The sequence below is a fragment of the Geotrypetes seraphini genome, chromosome 8, assembly GCF_902459505.1.
Source record: "Geotrypetes seraphini chromosome 8, aGeoSer1.1, whole genome shotgun sequence".
NCBI lineage: Eukaryota > Metazoa > Chordata > Amphibia > Gymnophiona > Dermophiidae > Geotrypetes > Geotrypetes seraphini.
Genome location: NC_047091.1, coordinates 12189309 through 12214311, shown reverse-complemented (window position 1 = coordinate 12214311; position 25003 = coordinate 12189309). Strand labels below are relative to the sequence as shown.

The following is a 25003-nucleotide window of genomic DNA, read 5'->3' as shown; positions in this document are numbered from 1 at the left end:
CAGAATTCTATTGCTTCAAGGGTTCTCCCTCTGCATCTATTCTTATCTCCCCTCTTTTTAACTTTTCAAATTCCTTTAGATCATTGTAATCTTATTAGTATGTTTCTTTTCTTATTTTTCTCCTCTATCTCTATTTTCTTTCTTCATTACTCTTCTAATTGCCATTTTTCCTGGTACTTTAGTTAGATTGTGAGCCTTCGGGACAGTAAGGGAATTTCTAAGTACCTATCTTACTTATAATTTTAATGCACCAATATATTCATTGTAACCCGTTCTGGGCTCTTTTGGGAGGACGGGCTGAAAAATCAAATAAATAAATATATTTCCATATAACCTATTTCATACCTCTATACCAGGGATCTCAAAGTTCCTCCTTGAGGGCCGCAATCCAGTCTGGTTTTCAGGATTTCCCCAATGAATATGCATTAAAGGAGTGAATGCACATAGATCTCATGCATATTCATTGGGGAAATCCTGAAAACCCGACTGGATTGCGGCCCTCAAGGAGGGACTTTGACATCCCTGCTCTATACACTCCCCTTGTTCCCTTCCCCCCAAACCATTGTTTTATGTTCAAACATTTTATTAAAGTAAAAATACATATAAAATATACAGAAAGATATTTTTACAAATGATTTCACAAATGTCAAAATTCTAATCCATATATTATATAAAATTATATCATTTCTCCAAACATTTTATATAATAAACCATAATCCCCCCCCCCCATTCATTCCACCCATTTCCTTCCCCTCCATCCTGTAGCTCAGGGGTAGGGAACTCCGGTCCTCGAGAGCCCTACTCCAGTCGGGTTTTCAGGATTTTCCCTCAATGAATATGCATGAGATCTATTTGCATGCACTGCTTTCAATGCATATTCATTGGGGAAAATCCCGACTGGAGCACGGCTCTCGAGGACCGGAGTTCCCTACCCCTGCCCTAATCAATTCCCCCCTCCCCGGAGGAAAAGGTCCGGTTTTGTCTAGGACCAAAACAGCCACCGGAGGATCTGACCGGAATAGAAAGAAACAAGACACTATAAGCTCCCAACACCCCTCCCAGTCCGGCCATTCCGTCGTGCCTTAAAGCATTTTTAGATCTCGAGGCTCCCCCCCCCCCCCCCCCAATCATGTGATCTGAAGGACTATTTAAAGGAACCCATTAGTCTAAAGCATTCAGTCACGCTTTCCTAACCAGTCGGTACTAAAGTCTTACTACAACCATGGAGGCTTTTGTGGGTACCTGGAAGCTGCTGGAGAGCAACAAGTTTGATGACTATATGAAAAAAGTTGGTGAGTAGGAAATTTAAGTCCAAATCCCCAAGGGGGGGCTGGACTTCTCTGCCAAATCTTTTTGTCTTTTTACTGCACGTGGGCAGGAGTCTAAGGGAAGCGTCTTAAGACTATAACAGTCAAGCTTAAACAGCTTTAAACGTAGGAGCTATTGCAGAGAGTTTGTTGGAAAGAAGTGAGAGACTTTTGGGTCTGAGCCGCCGAAATTTTTTATCTTTTTCTTAGTAAAAATGTACATATAGACTACGCTCGTTTCCAGAGTAGAAACGAGAAGTAAAGCGCGGGTTTAAGTTTAGTTCCTTCCTGGAGTTCGGTGACTTCATTCATTGTGGCCACAGCGTCCCAAAACCAGCGTTTTGACCCTTTTTAGGGGTGTGTGGGGAAAAAACCCCGAAATCTGTAACGAATGGCTCTCGATGAAAAGAGAACTAACGAACCAGAACGGGACTGGTGTCCGTGTTTTACCCAGGCCCCACAGCAAACTCTTGGGATTAATGCAGCACTATTAAGCCAATTGTTACTAAACTCTAGATAATATTGCACTATAAATAGTGTGACCATATGGCTCCAGAAAAAAAGGGGACGGATTAAGATATCCGCGTTTTACTTCCATTGAAAGCAATGGAAGTAAGGAGAACAGATTGAGGCTTTCAATGGAAGTAAAAGTAAAACCCGGATGTCTCAATCCGTCCCCTTTTTCTGGAGCCATATGGTCACACTAACTATAAACTCCTAGATCAGTGGTTCCCAAACCTGTCCTGGGAGACCCCCAGCCAGTCAGGTTTTCAAGATATCCCTAATGAATATGCATGAGGGCGATTGCATATAATGGCACTGACAGGTATGCAAATCTCTCTCATGCATATTCATTAGGGATATCTTGAAAACCTGACTGGCTGGGGGGTCTCCCAAGAGAGGTTTGGGAACCACTGCTCTAGATAATATTGCACTATAAACTCTAGATCAGTGGTTCCCAACCTTGTCCTGGCGGGCCGCCAGGCCAATCGGGTTTTCAGGCTAGCCCTAATGAATATGCATGGAGCAGATTTGCATGCCTGTCACTTCCATTATATGCAAATCTCTCTCATGTATATTCATTAGGGATATCTGGAAAACCTGACTGGCTGGGGGTCCCCCAGGACAGGTTTGGGAACCACTGCTCTATTCTATGGACCCTATGTATTATTTATAACTCGCTCTAAGCCTTTGTTACTGGATTTCACTTTGGTCGTCTATGAAAAAAATCGTAGCAAGGTTAAAAAAAAAAAAAAAATTATGCTTGTGGTTAAGCAGAGGATTGATTCCAGTACTGTGGCATGCCTAGAATATCAAATATTCTGCTATAGGAGGGCAGCAAATCTAGAAGGGAGGAGGGGGGGGGGGGTGGATAATGGTAGCTCCACTTGACACAGGAATGTGTTTCCACTAGTATGCAGGACTAGTTTGTTCCTGAGCAAAGTAGCAGGAGGCCTGGCTCTGAAGAGATTAGATAGGTGCAGACTTGTTCTTTGCACCTTTTTGTGGGAAGAGGCACTCTTAACTCTTAATGGTCCGGAAAAGTACAAGACCTGCTGCCTGGGGAAAAGGCACCACACAGCGATTTTAAAGCGTGCACTAAGGCTTAGCAGCTTAGCTATACATGCTGTATATCTTGGGCCCTCTAAGGAGGCTGCCCAAAAGGTGCCAAGGATAAAAGGCTATGAGTTGGCACAAAGTAATGCCCTGGCTGCTCTCTGCCCCTTCAAGACTACTCTAAAACTCGACTGCCTTAACAGGACTGGGCTACTCTGCCAGAGGCACACCTTGCCAGTCAGGATTTGCCGAGCAAATAAGATTAGCTCAGCGTAGCCAAGTCATCCTTAACTAGGTGCCTGCACAGAATACCACCCTGCTATATTTCAGACTTCCATAACTGTCAGCCTGACCTTAGTGACCTTGAACTAACTGGTAACATTACATAACCCCAGCTTAATTCGGACATAAGCAAGTCTAACTGTAGTTGCACTAGTCTTTTTAGAGAATGAGCTATGGGCAGGGTAAGATATTCAAGTTACTATCTACTTTCTCTCCCCCCACCCAATTGGCTTGTGGGGTTTTGGGTAAAAATAAGTGTCTCTTATTTCAAAAGGCATGTATAATAGGACAAATGTATTATGCAATTTTGGTTATCAAAAGAAGCTCCTAGTGTTTGGCATTGGAGGAATCAATTTCGTCTTTTGTTATTTGAGACTTGGGAAGTTAGAGGCGTTCGGCTAGGAAAATTTGTATGTTTATGGAAATTTGGGATCCGTATATTCAGAATCTTTCAGCTAAGGCAAGAAATTTAATTAATTTACATTGAAGCTATGATTATTTATCTAAAATTCCAGATCTTTACTTTTATTATTCTTTATTTTTGTCAACTTTCATTTGGGGGGGGGGAGGTTTAGTATGATTCTTTCAATAAAAAAGTTATGAACGAAATTTTGGGGGAGGATAGGGGGGAGAGGTCAATAGGAAAAGGGAAGGGGGGTAGGAATTAGGGGGAGGGTATTGAGAGATGTAATGGGTATTTTGGAAATATATTTTGAAGAAATGAAATATTTAATGGAAATAAATATGATGAATTTTAATTTAATGATTATTTTATTGTATTATAATATTGTATATTTACTGATTTCTTCAATAAAAATGTTATAAATTTAAAAAATCATCATAAGGGAGGTTTGGCATGGATTGCTATCCTTTCTGCTGTTTAATACAGGTACTCGTCAACTTACGACCTATGCAATTTACGATTGTTCAAACTTTACAATGTGTTTACGACAGTTTCCAGCACTCCCCAAGTCTTACTATGCAGTACGAGAGTATGCCAGCATCAATGGCTGGTCGCCTCTTTTCTGTTGCCATGTTCCAGCGTGTCGCTCGGCAGCTAGTGAGAACATTCGCCTAGACGCAAAACTTTTTAAACAAATGCACGAGCTCTGCTAGCCAATGAAATGAATGAATGGGGAAGCTGGTCTCGCACCACCAGCTGGTCCGGGAACTTCTTCTGAAGTTTAGAAGGGGCATGAAGTAGCTTGTTGTGATCACTCCCTTCAGTATTTAAAGGGCGTGCAAGCTGTCGGTTCAAATCTGTTACACATAATCTAACATAGGCCGACTTGTGTCCCGATCAACTTACGACCTGTCAGTCGGAACCAATTGCGATAGTAAGTCAACGAGTACCTGTATTGGAAGATAGAAAGCATCTCTAGAGGTTAACATGCTTCCAAGGCAGGAGGGAGTGAGCAGTGGTCCACCCCTCCTCCTCTCCTTGCTGTGTGTACCCCTTGCCTTCCCTATACCTTTTTGACGTCCCTGGTGGAAGGTTGCTGCCCGGGTCAGCATTGGTGCTCTTTGACATCCCTTCCAGGACCTACGCCTAGGAAGTGATGTCAAAGGGTGAGCCGACAAGGGCATGCTGCTCATGCTGGAGAAGGCTGAAAGGGAAGAGGGTGCATGTGTAGCGGGGGCACCACTGCCCCAGGCACCGCTCACATTTTCTATGCCAGTGGGAGTGAGCACCCTTCCTGCCCTCTTTTTAGGGGGGGGGGAGGACCATCGTGGTGGACAAGAGGGGCACAATACGGCAGGCCTGTCGGTAATTTGGGAGGAGTTCGTAGTTGCACTTGCTAGACTTAGGCATGCACTAAGTGATAGGATGGTAGATCAGTGCTCACTTTTTTTTTTTATAATGACTTCATTTTTAATACTAATGAGGTCATTTACATAGCAGAGCTGAGAGGCTTTAACAAACACACGGATAAAAGCCTGCAGTGAGCCATTGTGTACATCGCTCACTTAAGTTGCGCCAACGCTAAACCAGGTCAGTTGGTTTAGTGGCAATTGTTGCATGGTAAGCTTAGTGCATCCGGACCTTGGACCATAGTCTTCCTAACCCCCCCCCAAAAAAAAAAATTAAAAAAAATCCTTCCAAGGTGGGACCTTTGTCTTAACACAGCCTTTCCATAATAGGCTGCCTTCCATATGGTGCATTGGAAGGTGTTGAGCTCCACAATAGCTTTCTATAAAGCTAATGAACTACAGACGTGGTTTAGTTGTAATTCTTGTTTGGGCAGAATCGGTTACCCAGTTTTCATCTCTTCCCATAACCATAGGAATTGGGGCAGTCGGTTATGAGGGTTGGGATTTGTAGACCGCTTCATCTGGTTTACACAATCCAATGCAGTTTACATATTTTTGACAGGTACTTTCGTTCCTAGGGCAATGAAATATCAAGTGACTTGCCCAAGGTCACACGGAGCTGTAGTGGGAGTTGAACATAAGATTTACCGCTGCTGGGTCAGACCAGTGGTCCATCGTGCCCAGCAGTCCGCTCACGCGGGCGGCCCTTAGGTCAAATACCAGTGCTCTATTTGAGTCTAGCCTTACTTGCGTATGTTCTATTCCAGTGGGAACTTATCCAACCTTTTCTTGAATGCCTGAAGGGTGTTTTCCCCTATAACAGCCTCCAGAAGAGCGTTCCAGATTTCTACCACTTTGGGTGAAGAAGAACTTCCTTATGTTTGTACGGAATCTATCCCCTTAACTTTAGCGAGTGCCTTCTTGTTCTCTTCACCTCGGAAAGGGTGAACAATCTTTCTCTACTAAGTCAATTCCCTTCAATATTTTTAATGTTTTGATCATGTCCCCTCTGCCTCTCCTTTTTTCAGGGGAGAAGAGGCCCAGTTTCTCTAGCCTCTCGTTGTACGGCAACTCCCCCAGTGCCTTCACCATTTTTGTCACTCTTCTCTGGACCCTTTCAAGTAGTACTATGTCCTTTTTCATGTACGGTGTTAAGGCAACTGCTCTAACCACTGAGCCACTTCATGTCTAAAACCTATACTCTCGGTACTAGTGTAATTGAGGAGCCTTTAATATAGATCAGCGACTAGTCTCTTAACTGTGTACTAGGTTAATACAGTATTAATAATAATAATAACTTTATTCTTCTATGCCGCCACAATCTTGCAACTTCTAGGCGGTTTACAATCAAGAGAGCTGGACATTCAGCGAGTTACAATATACAGCTAGAGGAAATAGATTAGATATTTTTATAAGCGATTCATCAAATGCTAATAAACTTGAATCCCAAGGCAGGCTCTGTCTTTGGCCCGTTTAAAAGACCATCTCTTACAGTGCTTTCAACTCCTTTCATCTTGGGCTTTGCATCCCCTTCCCTCCGTCATGTGTCTGTCCAAGTTAGATTGTAAGCTCTTCCAAACGGGGACATCTATAAATTGTCAATGTACAGTGCAATATAAGTGATTAGTAGTAGTATTTATTATTCAATTTTCTATACCGTTCTCCCAAGGGAGCTCAAAACGGTTTACATGAGTTTATTCAGATACTCAAGCATTTTTCCCTGTCTGTCCCAGTGGGCTCTCTATCTAATGTACCTGGTGCAATGGGGGGATAAAGTGACTTGCCCAGGGTCACAAGGAGCAGCGTGGGTTTGAACCCACAACCCCAGGGTGCTGAGGCTGTAGCTTTAACCACTGCGCCACACACTCCCCCTTGTCCCTATTCCCACAGCACTACTGCAGAGCAGTCTGTTACTGCAGTATTCTGGATTACTTCGGAAAATTTTCCCCTTAACATAGTAACCAATACTGTGTTCTAGTCTAGGGGCATCGAAGCTAATTTGAAGAGTGCACAACCCTTGCACCGATTCCAACTTCTGGAATATAACAAAACCCTGAAAAAAAAAATCCCTTGCTACCACTTTGGGTTCAACAATGTTCCTTTCCCTGTAGGTGTTGGTTTTGCAACCAGGCAGATAGCCAATGTGACCAAACCTACCACTATCATTGAGATGGAGGGAAATACGTGTATTGTGAAGACCCAGAGCACCTTCAAGAACACAGAGATCAAGTTTAAACTAGGAGAGGAGTTTGACGAAACAACTGCTGATGATAGAAAAGTCAAGGTAAGAAACGACTTCTGTTGGATCCATTCTTTACTGTATAGTTGACTTGGTAAGCGCCATCTAGAGAAGCACTTGGTGAGAGCCAGAAGATTCCCCAAGGAAATAACTAAGCTATAAGCACACAAGAGGCTGTGTAAAGTCTCTAAAAGGATAATTGTAGTAATGTATAGTAATTCAGTCTTTACTGTTCCACTGTCCAGTATGCTTGGACTTTCTAATGGACCTCAACTACTAACTTCTCCACCTATGATGAGGTGTAGAGCAATGGTTCCCAACCCTGTCCTGGAGGACCACCAGGCCAATCAGGTTTTCAGGCTAGCCCTAATGAATATGCATGAGAGAGATTTGCATATAATGGAAGCGACAGGCATGCAAATCTGCTGCATGCATATTCATTAGGGCTAGCCTGAAAACCCGATTGGCCTGGTGGTCCTCCAGGACAAGGTTGGGAACCAGTGGTGTAGAGGGATTCCCAGTGCTGAAGGGCTAGAGTTGTAGTGTGCTTGGAGCTTTCTTGGTGTCATGATAGGTACGCATTATAATTAACATTAGATGTCTTAGCAGCTGGTTACTCCATCTCCCACTTTACTTTTTTTTTTGGGGGGTGGATGTCACTTAAAAGCTTGTGCAAAACAGTGACTTATGATCATGACACTTAGTTATGTGTTCTTATGCTTCTGCGGCTGGCATCATGATTGTAGCAGGTTTCCAGGTCTCGCTGTGTGTGTGGAAAGAACCACCATTTCAGCCAAGATGGCTGAAACGTCAATTCTTTCTAGACACGACAAGACCTGGAAATCTGCTACAGTCTTGACACTAGTTGGTTGCACGGGCTCCCTAGTCACTTTGGTCTTGTCTAAATATTGCTGTTAAGTTTCCGAGGCTGCACAAAACCTGGCATTCAAACTGAGCTTTTATATCTTGAAGACCTTACATTTCGAGGCAGTAGGCTTGAGGTGCTTGGGTTGACGAATAGTGTTGGACTAATACTCTGCAAGTCGCATTACTCTAGAATGCTCTCGCTGGACCTGAGCGGGGAATACAATGCGAGGGAGTTGGGTATATACTGGGGGAGGGGGGGCCAGATGCAGCCATGCTTCCTGTCTAGGAATGTACAGCTAAACTTGCTCCCCTTTATACATGTCCACACTGACTACTCATCTTCTATAAGAGGCCAGAAATGCAGTTTTTAGCTATGTGCGCAACGGGTTAGATCAAAGGCAAGCACCACATGTGATCACAATCGAGCATCTGCAGACCTACAGAATCCATCCTGTTTAAACTACCTTCCAAGTTAGACGAGGGCAGGGGGTGGTAGTGAACTTTAAAGAGGGGGGGGGGAGAGCCAGTAGCAGCATCAACAGTAGGTCAAGTGTTACATGAATAGAGGTATCCCCAGGACCTTCACTTGGCAAGTTTTGACTATTAAAGTCTGATTCAGCTAATGGCAATTAGCATCTTGGCCAAGCAATGCATAGCTTGGCCAAGAGTGATAATACACTGTGGTGACCCCATCTATGGGTTATCGGAGGACTAATCTATTTATTTTTTTTATGCAGTTATCTTGGCTGGATAAGTGCTTGAGTAAGTGCTGTAGTTCAGTGCTAGCAGAACCACTGAAAGCTAACGGTTAAAAGCCTTGAACAGGCTTAACCAACCAGGAGTCAGTTCTGGTCAGTTTCAAAATCACTTTGAATATTGACCAACAGTTTTCAATTTTGGGGTGGGGGGACAGACTAGTCCTACCACATTCCATCTTGACCAGATTAGAGTCTCGTATCTCGCAACTTTAACTTCTACAAGGTTTAGAACCAATGCTGGGAAATTATTTTTCACTCAGAGGGTGGTGGGCAGCTGGAATGCGCTTCCGGAGGTTGTGACAGGACAGAGTACATTAAGGGGTTTCAAAGAAGGATTGGATAAATTCCTGAAGGATACAGGGATTAAGGGATATAGGTAGAGATAGGATTATGAAAGGGTATAGATAGATGGACAAAGGGGATTGAGGGGTTTTAGACAAAGGATCACCTTACAGGTCATGGACCTGATGGGCCGCCGTGGGAGTGGACTGCTGGGCGTGATGGACCTCTGGTCTGACTCAGCAGAGGTAACTTCTTATGTTATGTCTCACTGGGGCTCTTGAGGGACCCTTTAAATTGCACCTTAGGACACCAAGTTTTATTACTAATATAGAATGTAAAATGAGCGTAGCAAGAAATAACCCTGCCTAGAACAAAGGGTATCCTTTGGCAGACTGCTACATCACAGCACAACGGTGATCTGGTGAAATATTCTCAGCTGATACCCATGAAATGCCTTTTGGATTTATTTACAAGCTTCCATCTTAGTAAGGCCTGAATTCCATACCAGATGGGAACAGGCTGACCACATCCATTTGTCACCTGGCTGTCAGGACTAGCACTTGAGTTATTAAGCTTGGTAGGTCAGGCCCTTTTTCATTTATAGCACACCTCCCACCTACTCCCTTAACTGGCTAGTTAACTCTGAACAGCTTCACATCGCTGGCCCTGCTTCCTTTGGCAAGATGATTGCTGGATGCTTCTGCAGTGTTTGCCCCAGAAAGAGCCGTCGATCCCTGAACAAACTAAATAGCAGGATACAAGATCCTTCTAAATGTCTGCTTCATGGCTAGTCTACTCTAAACAAAGACAGATTACATGTAAAAGCCTCTTGTTTGTATAGACCTGTGGCCTCAACATCTCTCTTCTCTCTCCTCTGGGAGGTGTATAAGAACTCCGTTCCTCAGATAAGCCTCTCTTAGCTGTACCCCTCTCCTCCACTGCCAATTCCAGACTTCGTTCCTTTCGTCTAGCTCAGGGGTAGGGAACTCCGGTCCTCAAGAGCCATATTCCAGTCGGCTCTTGAGGACTGGAGTTCCCTACCCCTGATCTAGCTGCTCCCTATGCTTGGAATAAATTACCCGAGTTGTATGTCAATTCCCTTCCCTTGCTGTGTTTAAAAAACAGGCTGAAAGCCCACCTTTTTGATATAGCCTTCAATCCTTAACCCTACTCCTCTGTCATAATGCCTCATTCCACCAATAAGAGTCAACCTCAAAAGTGATGTCACAATGGCTTGATTATCCTGTACATACTCCCCTCTGCCCTCCAACGCAGCCAGCTGATTAACCGTTCCTGTTTGTCTTGGCTGTTTAGATTGTAAGCTCTTTTGAGCAAGGACTGTTTTCTTCTTCTTTGACTGCAGCATCTGGTAGTGCTATAGAAATAATAGTAGTGTTCTTTGTCATGCCGCCTCATTCCACCAATAAGAGCCAACCTCATCAGTGATGTCACAATGGCTTAATTGTCCTGTGCTCCCCTCTGCCTTTCCAGCCTAGTCTGCTGATTAACCGTTCCTCTTAACTGTATCCATGACATCCTGTTTATAATTTCTGCTGTTTAGATTGTAAGCTCTTTCAAGCAGGGACTGTTTTTTCTTCTTTGACTGTGCAGTGCTGTGTGCGTCTGGTAGTAGTAGTAGTTCTCTGGTCCTGACTGCATTGTGGTCTTTCCGCAGTCCACTGTGACTCTAGATGGGAAGAAGCTCAAACATGTTCAGAAATGGGAAGGCAAAGAGACGTCGCTGGTGAGAGAGATCCAAGATGGCAAACTCATTCTGGTAAGTGTCGGTGCTGCCATTTCTTTCCTTGGCTACTGAAAACAAGTGCTATGACAAGAGGTTCACCAATTCTGGGGGGGGGGTTGATACTTTCTCTAGACACAACTCTTCCTCCTCCTCCTCCTAACACCTGTAGACACAACTCTTCCTCCTCCTCCTCCTAACACCTGTAGACACAACTCTTCCTCCTCCTCCTCCTAACACCTGTAGACACAACTCTTCTTCCTCCTCCTCCTCCTAACACCTGTAGACACAACTCTTCCTCCTCCTCCTCCTCCTAACACCTGTAGACACAACTCTTCCTCCTCCTCCTCCTCCTAACACCTGTAGACACAACTCTTCCTCCTCCTCCTCCTCCTAACACCTGTAGACACAACTCTTCCTCCTCCTCCTCCTCCTAACACCTGTAGACACAACTCTTCCTCCTCCTCCTCCTCCTAACACCTGTAGACACAACTCTTCCTCCTCCTCCTCCTCCTAACACCTGTAGACACAACTCTTCCTCCTCCTCCTCCTCCTAACACCTGTAGACACAACTCTTCCTCCTCCTCCTCCTCCTAACACCTGTAGACACAACTCTTCCTCCTCCTCCTCCTCCTAACACCTGTAGACACAACTCTTCCTCCTCCTCCTCCTCCTCCTAACACCTGTAGACACAACTCTTCCTCCTCCTCCTCCTCCTCCTAACACCTGTAGACACAACTCTTCCTCCTCCTCCTCCTCCTCCTAACACCTGTAGACACAACTCTTCCTCCTCCTCCTCCTCCTCCTAACACCTGTAGACACAACTCTTCCTCCTCCTCCTCCTCCTCCTAACACCTGTAGACACAACTCTTCCTCCTCCTCCTCCTCCTCCTAACACCTGTAGACACAACTCTTCCTCCTAACACATCTGTTCTAAGATTGGCAGATGTGTAAAATGTTCAGCCTAGCCCAGCTCCTCTGGTACCTCAGGCAGATAAATTTAAAAGGTTTGTACTCGCGTGTAACTTGGATTCCTAAACAAGTTATGTTTGTGTATTAAAATCTTTATAGACCACCTATACATCCAAAAAAAGGAGCAAAGCAGTTTAACATTTTTCTAGCCCAACTGGTTAGATGGGGGAGGGAGGTTCATCACTGACCCCCTAATTAAACCAAGGTTACTAATCCATGAGAATTGGCAGTTCAGGGCTGCTGTATTGTAAGAGTATGTATCCATGTGTTTGTCGCAGTAGGCTTGGTAATTTGGGGGCCTTACTGAGTCTTAAGTAGGCACTGAAAACGCCTTAATGTATGTGAATCAGCTTCTCACCCATAGTAATTACTGTAATGCACCTTCTGCAGGTGGAACTTTGGTACCAGCTTAAAGGCTTCAAAATAATGCAGCCAGTTTCGCTGCAGGGTAGAGAATGACACGGGGACTAACTTTTTTTCACCATCCTCGCAGGAACTCAAATTTCAACATGGGTTCTTTCGCTGTCCCTGCCCCATTCCTGTAAGCACTGCCTTAACCACGCAAGCCTCGAACGCTTATGAATTTAAAGTGTTTGAGGCTTGCGCAGTCGAGGACGGAGCGTGTAGGAATGGGGCAGGGACTGGAAAAACTCACCGGGATGGGGGGAAAAATGTGTCTGCCATGTCATTCTCTACTGCAATGATCCAGATATTGATTATTAAAATACGCTTTTGAAATGTTTACCGACATCCACATGCAGCTAAGGCTGTCTTGTCAAAGCTGTTCACGCAGGCAATCTGCATGATTTACCTTGATTATTCAAACTCCTATTCAGACACCGAGGTCACTTGACTCGTATCTTACACATGGCAAACAGAACACAGCTCTTAAAGTATGAGGGGAATTTGTCATTCAAACTAAGGTGGTCCTTGGACACCTGTTGCCCACTGCCTGGCTCGAGGGTGTGAGGGATTGTTGTATAAATGAACATGTGGCTACCTCTTCTAGCTATAATGGACATTTTCTGTTCTATTTGTTGGAAAGCTAGTATAGCAGAAAGTGTGATCACAGTATAAGTGTATTGGCTTTTTCTCAGGTGGGGTGTGTTTTTTTTTGTTTTTTTTTTTTTTGTTTTTTTTTCTCTCCCTTCTCCCCCCCCCCCTCCCAGGTCAGGGCAAAACACTTAACCTAGTATGTCAAATCCCCCTCTTCCCCCCCCCAGGTCAGAGCAAAACACTTAACCTAGTATGTCAACTCCCAAGACTTAACTCGTGATCATCCTAAACTTTTTTTTTTTTTTTTTTTTTTATAAAACGCATAAACCAGAAATCGTGATTAGAGGTATAGATAAACCTAGATCAGTGTTCTTCAACCGCCGGTTCCGTGGACTGGTGCTGGTCCGCAGGGCCAGCACCTCCATCGGGCCCAAGAGATTGTTCTGTAGCCACCGGGCCTCGGTACAATCAATGCGGCATCTTCAGATCGGCTCCCTGAGTGCTGCAGTGCATAAAGCTGTGGGAAAAAGCTCCTACCCACGGCCTGCGCCTGACCCAGAAGCCTTCTCTCTGACGTCGCAACATCAGCGGGAAGGCTTCCAGATGAGGCACGGGGCACACGCCCCACAGCTTTGTGCAATACAGCACGCAGGGAGCTGGCCTGAACCTAACTCCAGGGGGCAGGCCAGAAGGCAAGACACATGGAGGGAGAGACTACAACAGTAGGGGAAATTTATTTATTTATTTTATTTAGTGATTTTTACATCTGCCCTAATTCTGTCCTAACTCTTCAGGAAGAAATGCATTTGTTTTTTCTCTGGAGTTTGTATTGCTTGCAGAGTCTTGCATCTTAGGGTTTGTTTGTGAATATTAAGTATTTTTTTAGTTTTTGGTCCTGCACTTGCATGGGGTTATCTGTTTTCTGGAACCAACTCCCCCCCCCCAACTTAGACAACAGAACTCATTATTAACATTCTGTAAATCGGTAAAGACCCTCCTCTTCAATTAAAGATCTCCTCTGTCTTCTCCCCCCCTTAGGCCCCACCCTCCACTCTCCTACCACCTTCCCGAAATTCCAGTATGACCCTCTCTTACTCTATCCACTAACAAATTGTACCTATACGCTTATAACTTTCCTTAAACTAAACTACTGTATTCCCCCTTCTCTCTCTCTGCTTACTCTCCCTGTATTTAAATTCTCTCCAAAAACTAAATCCAATCACTAAACCTGTTGTACCACTTATATGTCTAGTTGCTCCTCACTGTGTATGTTCATTTGTAAACCGTTCTGAGCTATTGGGAGGACGGGATAAAAATCTAAATAAATAAATAGGAATGAATGTTGAAAAGCATACAGTGTGCTTTGTGTATTTTAATTTTGTGGTTAACCATTATGTGGCAAAAATGGTGTTATAACTAGTGCTATTATGGGGGCGGGGTCTGGGATGGAGATGGGCCCAACTGCCGGTCTGCAGACCGGTGCCGGTCCACAAAATTTTATTTCCGCCGGTCCATAGGTGTGAAAAGGTTGAACACTGGCCTAGATGGTTTTGTGTGTAGCTTGTCAACTTTACTGGAGCAGCTTTTTGCTGACACCCTCTGACTAATAGCTGCTCTGGCCCTACCCTCTAAACACAATAAACTTAAATCCTAAAAATCCCATGACCAGATGTATACATCTGACTCGGTGATGACTCTTGGCCTTGCGCTAGTTCTAACCAGTTTTCAGCTGACTTGGACTGCTTCTGCCGAGTGCATACTAGCTAGGCCTGCCTCTAGACAAATTTATCTTTCATACAGCAGAATAAAAGGAAGATGGGGATTAGTGTGCCCTTCAAAAACAAATTGGTTGGCATCTCCTGAATGGTCCTGATTGCGAAACAGGATGGAACATGCCTTTATTGGAATTTTGTTTTAATTCTCATCTTTTCAATAACCCTAATAACACAAGAGGTGTGTATGTGGCGGGGGGGAAGGGGCTACCACTCTCATTCTTAAGATTGGGGAGGATAAAACATGTTAAGGTCATGACTTCAGTGGGTGCCAAGTACAACCCTTGTGTCCAGGGAGGGATCATTTGTCTAGGCACCTTTTGTCAGTTCTGGAAGTATGTGCTATATAGACTAAAGCTTGCTTTGAGCTCAGGCTATAACATCCATTGCTACTACAACTGGAATTGTGAGAGCAAACTTCTCAATTATTGGGGTGGGATCGGTGTTGTAGCAAGGGTAGGAGGTGCCTGGGGCAGTGGTATTTCTTTAAGTCTTAGCCTGCATGAGCAGCTTCTCCAGCCTGCGACTTGCACTGAAGTAAGCTTTCCCTCATTTCCTGGCCCCACAACAGGAAGTGACTTCAGAGGGGAGCCAGGCCAGCGTGAGCAGCAGGCAAACAGCTTGTGCTGGTGAAGGGTATGGGGGGAGGGTGTGAGTGATTTGGGGGGCAGAGATGCCAGCACCCCCACCAAGACGGCGCCCAGGGTGGTCTGTCCCCTTACTATACCACTGGGTTGGATGTAAAATCCAACATGTTACATTTTTTTCCCTGGACATAATTCAATGTTGTGGGTAGTAACATAGTAGATGACGGCAGATAAAGATCCGAATGGTCCATCCAGTCTGCCCAACCTGATTCAATGTAAATCAGAAGAAAAGACAACTTTCAGAACTACATTTACAACAGCAAATTGATAGCGACAGCTGTTTTAGAGAAGCCCACCCCCATAAAAAACAACCCTATGTGCCCCCCCCCCTTTGTTTTAACTGTCCCCTCAAAGGACCCTCCTACAAAAAAATTAGCTAATGAAAATGACAAAAGAATTGAGGTGAAACTAAGTATAAGGTGACGGTAGCATAGTGGTCTTCATTGCAAGGCCCTTGAGCCAATGGTGGCCTACAGAGACCTTTTGGGCGAGCTCTTGGAGCTGGGTCCTATAACTGGAATGGTTATTTCAACTTGATATACCACTTTCTGTACAAAACACAGTGGATTAACTTTGTCAGGAAAAACAACAAAACAGGAAGACCCAAATACTCCACAGTGACATGAAGTCCAAAAGACCAAAACCAGACTGTGGATGGAGATGTTCTTAATGATTTTATTGGTCCCAACATGGTCTGTTTCGGTGGACATGCTTTCCTCAGGGGTTCGAACCAATGGAAAGTATCGGGGAAACAAATGCACACTCAAAGCATTACATAGCTGCTCCTCCAAAGAAACATGTGGGAGCAAACTTCACTGTAAAATAAGAAAATAAAATGGAATGGAACACCAGCCTTTCTTTAAAAGATGATTGGGATGAGGCGGCAGGGTAGACCAGACAAGAGGTGGGGGCCCCAGCATCCCAAAAGACTACCCAAACCTTGGGTAAACCATATTATGAAAAGCTTTCAATTCTGTTCTAAACTTAATATAGGGAGGTCTCTTTAAGGAATGGTGCTAGGAAAATTGCAATTCGTACTGAGCAGCCTTTGAGGTAAATGGAGATCCGTCATGGAGGGCTTGTAACTATGAAGAAAGTTAGCAAGGCATGCCAGTATGTTGAGGCTTTGTCTTTAGGACCCACTAAACTTTGCATGCAAAACAATCACTTGTATACCACCATGGTCTTCCTCAGGGCTGCCCAAGTCTGGTCCTCGATCTACTGGCAGGCCAGATTTTCAGGCTATCCACAATGAATATGCATGAGAGAAATTTGCATACTAAGAAGGCAGTGCAGGCAATCTCTCATGCATATTAATTGTGGATATCCTGAAAACCTGGCCTGCCAGTAGATCTTGAGGACTGGACTTGGGCAGCCCTGGTCTACATTTTAGTGGTTGACACTGCAAAGATACCATAGAATCTGTAATTGTCATCCCCCTCCCCCCCCCCCCTTTACTGGTGTTCCAGTGCTATCATCCTTGCTGCTAGGTATCCTATATTCCATATGCCAAGGAAGTCTGCACTATAGGAAATAATGGTTCTTTCTCTTATTTCAGACTCTGATCATGGATGATGTTGTCTCTACACGCACTTATGAAAAGGCCCCATAAGGATTCCAGTTCAGCTGGGCACTCCATCTAAACCAGTACTGTCCAATCCATTGTTCTGAACTTCAGATCCACTTGCAACTGCATTCCTCCATATGTCTCCAGTTCTGCTTCTTAGCTAGTGACTTCAGCTTCCTTGACTTTGACCACTTCTGGTAATTTACTACCTTATATTTGGCACTAGAATAAGGCCAGGACTAGTTCAGGCCTTTCCTGATGACTGGTATGTTGAGCTGATAAAACACTTCAAGAGGCATTTGCCAAAGGACTCTTTTCTGTGAACTTGTGCAAATGAAATTACTGACACTAAAGCATAATGACATGCATGGGGGGGGGGGGGGGGGCGGAAGATGGCTGAGTTGATGCTCAAAACATGGATCCCTACTTTGGAAGAGTGTGTGACTATTTGGTAAAGAGTGATTAAAGAAGAATTAGCAGAGAAAATAGTAATCCGACTCCTTTTTCTTCCCTCCCCCTGAAATTTAGGTCACTGCAGTCTATAATGGCTAAATTGTGGAGGTCCTACAGGGTCACAAGCAGTTGTGATAAGTCGCAGTACCTTCTTGACATGTTTGTCAAGCTCTCATTGACAAGTCAACTGAGATCTATGCAGTAATAGGCACTGTTGAGTAGAAGTTCTCCAGCTGCACTATTGCAAATGTGATAACCAGTTAGCTTAGCAAGGTTTAAAAAAAAAAGTTTGGATAATTTCCAAAAGTCCATAGGCCATTGAGACGTCTTGGGAGGCTTGTAACTACTTCTTAATCCTAGGATAAGCAGTATAGAATCTGCTACTTGGCCACTATTGGAACAGGATACTGGGCTTGATGGACCTTCAGTCTGTCCCAGAATGGCAAATCTGGTGGCATGATCTTATGATGGTGAGAAACTGCACTTGCAGCAGGATTGTAGGTGGAGGACTCTTAAGCTTGGAGGGAACAGTGGTACTAAGCATTTCCCAAACAAAGCTAATTGGTTTCATCTTGCCCCTAACTCCCTCAAATGCAAAGGGAATAAAATATTGGAGCCTGTTAAAGCACCTTTTAGCAAGTCAAGTACGGAGGATAGTAGCATTGGAAACTGCTGTGGAGCATTCCAACTAGTTTTTTTTTTTTTTTTTTTTAGGATAACAAAATATGCACAAGTTGCATGCACTGGCTCTTTGGTATGCAAGTCCTGCATATTCATGGCTATCCTGAGAACCTAGCTGCCTGAACCGTAAGGCCCAGAATAGTCATCCGGCCCACTTGCCTTGGACCAGGGCCAAGGCTGCTATAACATTTCACAACCTGGTAAGGCTAGGCTGAACTGAATTTCAAGTGTCCTGCATGTGTCGAGACTGTAGAAAGCATTTGTCCTTCAGCAATTAGTTCTCAAACTCTGCTCATTGGAAGTTTCAGTTAACTTAACCTGGCTTAACACCTCCACTGTAGTAGAAACATAGAAACATAGAAAGATGACGGCAGAAAAGGGCTACAGCCCATCAAGTCTGCCCACTTTACTGACCCACCCCATTAAGTCTGAGTGCTGATGACTTAGTTCCTTAGCTCGACCCTCATAGGGATCCCACGTGGATGTCCCATCTATTCTTAAAGTCGAGCACGCTGGTGGCCTTGATCACCTGCACTGGAAGTTTGTTCCAATGATCCACCACCCTTTCTGTGAAGAAGTACTTCCTGGTGTCACCACTAAATTTCCCTCTGAGTTTAAGCGGGTGCCCCCTTGTGACCGAGAGTCCCTTGGGGTTTTCCACCTCGACACGACCTGTGACGTATTTAAATGTCTCAATCATGTCACCCCTTTCCCTGCGCTCCTCTAGAGTATAGAGCTGCAATTTGCCCAGTCTTTCTTCGTATGAGAGACCATTCTAGTGGCCATCCGCTGGACCGGCTCGGCTTGAAGCACATCTTTCCGGTAATGTGGCCTCCAGAATTGCACACAGTATTCCAGATGAGGTCTCACCATGGATCTGTAAAGTGGCATTATGACTTCAGGTGAAGCACAATTGACCTCTCCTGTTCTGGGATGATGCCAGAACTAGAATATCATTCTGCAAGGGCAGTTAAGAGAGAATGTCCTAGCTTTTGCTTTAAGAGCTGTATTAGATACTGATGCAAGTGGTTGGCCTGCCAAGACTGTACCTAATCACTATTTTGACTTGCTGTGTCTCTTAAAATTGACTTGCACACTTGCTTCCGACTAGAAACAACAACTGGAAGCAGCATGATGTAATATGCTACCAATTGGTAATATGCTACCAATTGCCAAGGCATACTATGCTGAGCCCATTATTTCCTAGAATGACACGGGGACAAATTTTTCCCCATCCCAGAGTTCCTTTCCTGCCTCATTCCTTCAAGCTCCATCCTCATCTACACAAGCCTCAAACGCTTTAAAATCATAAGTGTCCGAGGCTTGTGCTGTTAAGGCAGAGCTTACAGCAGGGGTGTCAAGTCCCTCCTCGAGGGCCGCACTCAGTCAGATTTTCAAGAATGAGTTCCCCAATGAATATGCATGAGATCTATTAGCATACAATGAAAGCAGTGCATGAAAATAGATCTCGTGCATATTCATTGGGGAAAACCTGACTGGATTGCAGCCCTTGAGGAGGGACTTTGACACCCCTGACTTACAGGAATGGGACAGAGACAGTGACAACTCACAGGACTGAGATGGAGAAATTGAGCTCTTGTGAGAATGGGGACAAATATGTCCCCATATTAGCTAAAGAGCACTTAACCAGATACTAATGTTGAATATGGTTTCAACTTAGGCTGTCAAATAGAAATGTGGGGCAGAGAGCGAGATCAAGTATCGGGTTAGATCAGGGGTAGGCAATTCTGGTCCTCGAGAGCTGGAGCCAGGTCAGGTTTTCAGTATATCTACAATGAATATGTATGAGATAGATTTGCATGCAGTGCCTCCTTCAGAAGCAAATCTATCTCATGCATATTTATTGTGGATATCCTGAAAACCTGACATGGCTCTAGCTCTCGAGGACTGGAATTGCCTATCCCTGGGTTAGATCAATGGTTCCCAACCCTGTCCTGGAGGACCACCTGCCAGTCAGGTTTTCAGGAAAGCCCTAATGATATGCATGGGGCAGATTTGCATGCCTGTCACCTCCATTGTATTACAAATCTCAGTTGTGCATATTCATTAGAGCTATCCCAAAAACCTGGCTGGCTGGCGATCCTCTGACAAGGGTTGAATCCTGATTATACTGCACTTAACTGGATAATTTGGACTACATTAAACAATCCTAGCTTGGTCTTGCTTTACTTATCTGCTTAAGGAGTGAAGAATGTTCTTTTAACTGGATAAGTCTCTCAAAGTTGGGTGGCTGTGGTCATCTCGATGGCATTGTGCCATGTGACCTATTTCTGAAAATCTAGAAATGTATGCTGAAACTATAAGGTTTATGGTTTCTGTAGAAAGTGGTGACATCGGAGGGGAGCAGAGGCTGGCACAAGCAGCAAGTGGAAGATGCTGCTCATGCCAGCAAGCATTTAAAGAGGTACACGGGGGAGTGGAGAGGTGCTGGTGTCCCCTATGAAGTTGGCACTTAGGGTGGTCTGCCTTACTATGCCACGGCTGAGTTGTATTCTAGAAAGGGTATTCCAGGATTGGCTTCCTTTATAGAATAATGCATAGCACTAGGATCTGAGCTCGGCTCTGGGCATGAGGATTTATACCAACTGAAACCAGGCATAACTGGAGGCACAGATCCCCACTAAGCTAGATCAGTGTGGGCATTTTTAAAGGAATGCCCCTGCCACTCCCCGAGTACAGATCCTCACAGAAATACTTGGGCGCGTGTAGATATGTTGTTTCTGTGCCTCGCCGACGTTAGGTGTTACTTTGGCACAGAAAAGCGTTCTAATGGTTAGTGACATATATAGAATTCCCTTGATTGTGTTTATTCAGTGACTGGACAGAGGCCTTAGGTTTCCAGTCCTGCCAAAGTTTTACAGAAATACTAATGTGAATGTGGTTTTGGTTTTCAACTGAAGCAAGTTCATGTGGCATAACCAATATTTTCCTACCCTTCTCCCCTCCATCTGACTAAAATGTATTTCTAAAACATATCCGACTGTAGTGAATTTACGCAGGATGCACGCTCCGTTCATTCTTCTGAACTATTCCTATGTGTTCTATGGTCTCGGATGTCAGAGGCTACGTTTGCACTTTGGAGAGTGACCAGATACTGTTGTGCAGCGATAAGACGGCTCAGTTTAATAAGTTACCATTTGTCTGTGAGAAATTTGTTAACAAGCTACAGCCCAAGAAAAGACAATGGCATCGCCACTGATTTGGACATGTCTGCAGAATGGGAGGCATTGTGACTGCTATGAAGATTACTTCAATGGTGCTGAGGGTGGCATATTGAGGGATGTTAGCATCTGGGGTAGAGGAGCCTGGCATTCCCCATGACAATGGGGGGGGGGGGGGGGAGGTTTCCTTTATATTGGCTTCCTCCTTCATACCTCTTCAAGTCTTCACTGTCAGTAAGCAGGTCCTGCCCTCTGACAGGAAGTTACATCAGAGGGGAGAGAGTTCTAGTCTTCACTGGCAGTGAGTAGGAAGAAGTAGGGGGGAAGTGAATTTAAGAGACCCCCTTCCCCTTATCACTGTGGAGGGGAGATGTTTGTGCCTCTGCCAATATGACTCCAGAAAAAGGAGGACAGTTTGAGACATCTAGGTTTTACTTCTGCTGAAAGCAATGGTAGTAAAATCCGGATGTCTCAATCCATCCTCCTTTCTCTGGGGCCATATGGTAACCCTACCCCAGGGGCACTCCACTCCTTTACCTCTCCCCTTTACACCACCTAGCTAGAAGTTTGCAAAAAGTGCTTCAAGAAAAGACCTGACAGGCGAATTAAGAGTGAAGCAAAATAGCTCTACCTCTGCTTATTCACACATGATCAGGATGAACTGCATTGGAAGAGATTTGAGATTCACTACAGCTAGGTTTGCCATATGGCTCCAGAAAAAGGAGGACAGATTGAGACTAGAGAATGACACGGTGACAAAATTCATCACTGTTCCTGTCCCTGCAGATAACCGCGGGAAACCATCTTCATGTCATTCTTTAAGGAGAGAGGGAAGAATCAGAGTATGAATGGCCACAACCACTGACCCTCAAGCTTTGCTTTGAAGAATGCTGGTGTAGAAGGACTGAGGTTGAAACAGACACTACAGAATGACAGTCTCTGGCTTCCAGAGCAGATATTGTGATGTCATAATGCCTCATTCCACCAGGGCCTAAGAACCAATCACATCAGTGATGTCACAATGGCTTCATTATCCTTGGCTCACATAAGAATCAGAGTATGAATGGCCACAACCACTGACCCTCAAGCTTTGCTTTGAAGAATGCTGGTGTAGAAGGACTGAGGTTGAAACAGACACTACAGAATGACAGTCTCTGGTATTCAGAGCAGATATTGTGATGTCATAATGCCTCATTCCACCAGTGCCTAAGAGCCAATCACATCAGTGATGTCACAATGGCTTCATTATCCTTAGCTCACATAAGAATCAGAGTATGAATGGCCACAACCACTGACCCTCAAGCTTTGCTTTGAAGAATGCGGGTGCAGAAGGACCGAGGTTGAAATAGACGCTAGAAAATGACATGGGATTATTTCCCGCTGTTATCCGCGGGAACGGTGATGAGTTTTGTCACCGTGTCATTCTCTAATTCTTATGTCTTTTGCACACATAGTTCTAGAAAAGCATTTGACCGTGTTTCTGTCATCTAAGCGCACAGTTAACTACACAAATGGTGATGATCTATAAATTTAAGCATGCAAATGGAGCTTAAATTTAGATGACGGAGTATGTGCCCAAGTGTTTGCTTGTTGTTACACTGCTGAGGAGGAGGGGGAGGAAGGGGGTGTCACAAACACATGATATGCCAGTCTCTCTGAGAAAGACCCTGTGGTGGAAGCAGAACCACAGGAGTCTGTGGTTTTGGTGGGAGCTGTTGAAAGCCTCAGGGTCTGTCTGCCCCTCCCCCCTGCCACGAGGTCCTTGGTTTCATGCAGCCTCCCTGAGAAATGTTTTACTGGTAGCATACAACCTTATGCTCCTGACCTTACAAGGAATTAACAGCAGTTATGACCTTGTTCTTGTGAATTTATAATCGGCTCCTTGCCGTTCAAGCGCTGGCTGAGCCGACTGGCTTGGGAAGTTGTACACTTTCAACTCTGCTAACTGTGGATCAGTTGTGGTATCCACACAAATAGAAGTCCAACACTCAAGTCAAATCGATACTCTAGCACCAGTAAGGCGATCCCCATGCTGAAACAGAAATCCTACAGTCATTTTCGGGCACCATGGTAAGGGTGCTGTAGTTAGGGTTAGCATACGGCTCCAGAAAAAGGAGGACAGATTGAGACATCTGGGGTTTTACTTCCACTGGAAGCAATTGAAGTAAGGAGAATGGATTGAGACATCTGGGTTTTACTTGCATTGAAAGCAATGGAAGTAAAACCCGGATGTCTCAATTAGAGAATGATACGGTGACGAATTCATCACCGTTCCTGTCCCCGTGGATAACTGCGGGAAATAATCCCATGTCATTTTCTAGTGTCTATTTCAACCTCGGTCCTTCTACACCAGCATTCTTCAAAGCAAAGCTTGCGGGTCAGTGGTTGTGGCCATTCATACTCTGATTCTTATGGGAGCCAAGGATAATGAAGCCATTGTGACATCACTGATGTGATTGGCTCTTAGGCACTGGTGGAATGAGGCATTATGACATCACAATATCTGCTCTGGATACCAGAGACTGTCATTCTGTAGTGTCTGTTTCAACCTCGGTCCTTCTACACCAGCATTCTTCAAAGCAAAGCTTGCGGGTCAGTGGTTGTGGCCATTCATACTCTGATTCTTATGGGAGCCAAGGATAATGAAGCCATTGTGACATCACTGATGTGATTGGTTCTTAGGCACTGGTGGAATGAGGCATTATGACATCACAATATCTGCTCTGGATACCAGAGACTGTCATTCTGTAGTGTCTGTTTCAACCTCAGTCCTTCTACACCAGCATTCTTCAAAGCAAAGCTTGCGGGTCAGTGGTTGTGGCCATTCATACTCTGATTCTTCCCTCTCTCCTTAAAGAATGACATGAAGATGGTTTCCCGCGGTTATCCGCGGGGACAGGAACGGTGATGAATTTTGTCACCGTGTCATTCTCTAATAAGAATAGCCTTACTGGGTCAGAGCAATGGTCCATCTAGCCCAGTATCTCATCTTCACGGTGGCCAATCCAGGTCACAAGTGCCTGACAAACCCCCAAATAGTAGCAACATTCCATGCTACCGATTACAGGGCAAGCAGTGACTTTCCCCTTGTCTTTCAATAGCAAATCTATGGACTTTTCCTCCATGAACTTGTCCAAACTTTTTTTTTTTTTTACCCAGCTATGCTAACTGCTTTTACCACAGCCTCTGGCAACACATTCCTGAGCTTCACTATTCCCTGAATGAAAAAAATATTTCCTCCTATTGGTTTTAAAAAGTATTTCCCTGTAACTTCATCGAGTGTCCCCTAGTCTTTGTCATTTTTGATGGAGTGAAAAACCGATCCACTTGTACCCGTTCTACTCCACTCAGGATTTTGTAGACTTCAATCATGTCTTCCCTGAGCTGTCTCAATGAAAACAGGGGGGGGGGGGAAGATTCCATAGGGATTCCATAGGGGAGTCTAGCAGTTATGCAGACAACTTATGCACATATCTAACAGTATTTTATAACTATGGCATACAACTTTACGCCAGAGACCTGTGGTACATGAACAAAAATACATTTACTCGTGTTCTCCACAAACAGTGCTTCATAATATATTCATTTATAATTTTTACTTATTCATTGGTCTTCAGAAGTGCCAGTATTAGTCAATTGGTTTGAGTGGCCAAATACTATGTGACACTAGCCTCCTCATCAGACTGTTATGTTTTAAATAAAGTGCATTAGTGCTTCTATACTTCAGTGCTTGAGTAAATAAATAATCTTTCAACTTATCTTTTTTTCTGCATTTTCTGGGTTTTCCCTTTGTCAATAGTTATCGGGAAGGTACCTGTCATTCCGACATGTTTCGCCCGAAGGCTGTATCAAGAAAAAGTCCCCCCCTTTTGCTTTAGCTCCACACCA

The 25003-nt window shown here is 44.5% G+C and overlaps 1 protein-coding gene across 1 annotated transcript; it reads left to right on the top strand.

Moving 5' to 3' along the window:
* Positions 1–1139: 1139 nt before the first annotated feature.
* On the top strand, positions 1140–17194 carry LOC117365213 (fatty acid-binding protein, heart-like). Its single transcript, XM_033955313.1, has 4 exons — positions 1140–1292; positions 7070–7242; positions 10780–10881; positions 16791–17194. Exons 1-4 carry the CDS (start codon positions 1223–1225, stop codon positions 16842–16844), a joined length of 399 nt encoding a protein of 132 aa, XP_033811204.1. The 5' UTR covers positions 1140–1222; the 3' UTR covers positions 16845–17194.
* The last annotated feature ends 7809 nt before the right edge of the window (positions 17195–25003 follow it).

Coding starts and splice junctions, on each gene's coding strand:
- LOC117365213 (XM_033955313.1), top strand. CDS start 1,223: ATGGAGGCTTTTGTGGGTACCTGGAAGCTGCTGGAGAGCAACAAGTTT. Junction 1,293..7,069: donor TGACTATATGAAAAAAGTTG/GTGAGTAGGAAA, acceptor CTTTCCCTGTAG/GTGTTGGTTTTGCAACCAGG. Junction 7,243..10,779: donor CTGATGATAGAAAAGTCAAG/GTAAGAAACGAC, acceptor GTCTTTCCGCAG/TCCACTGTGACTCTAGATGG.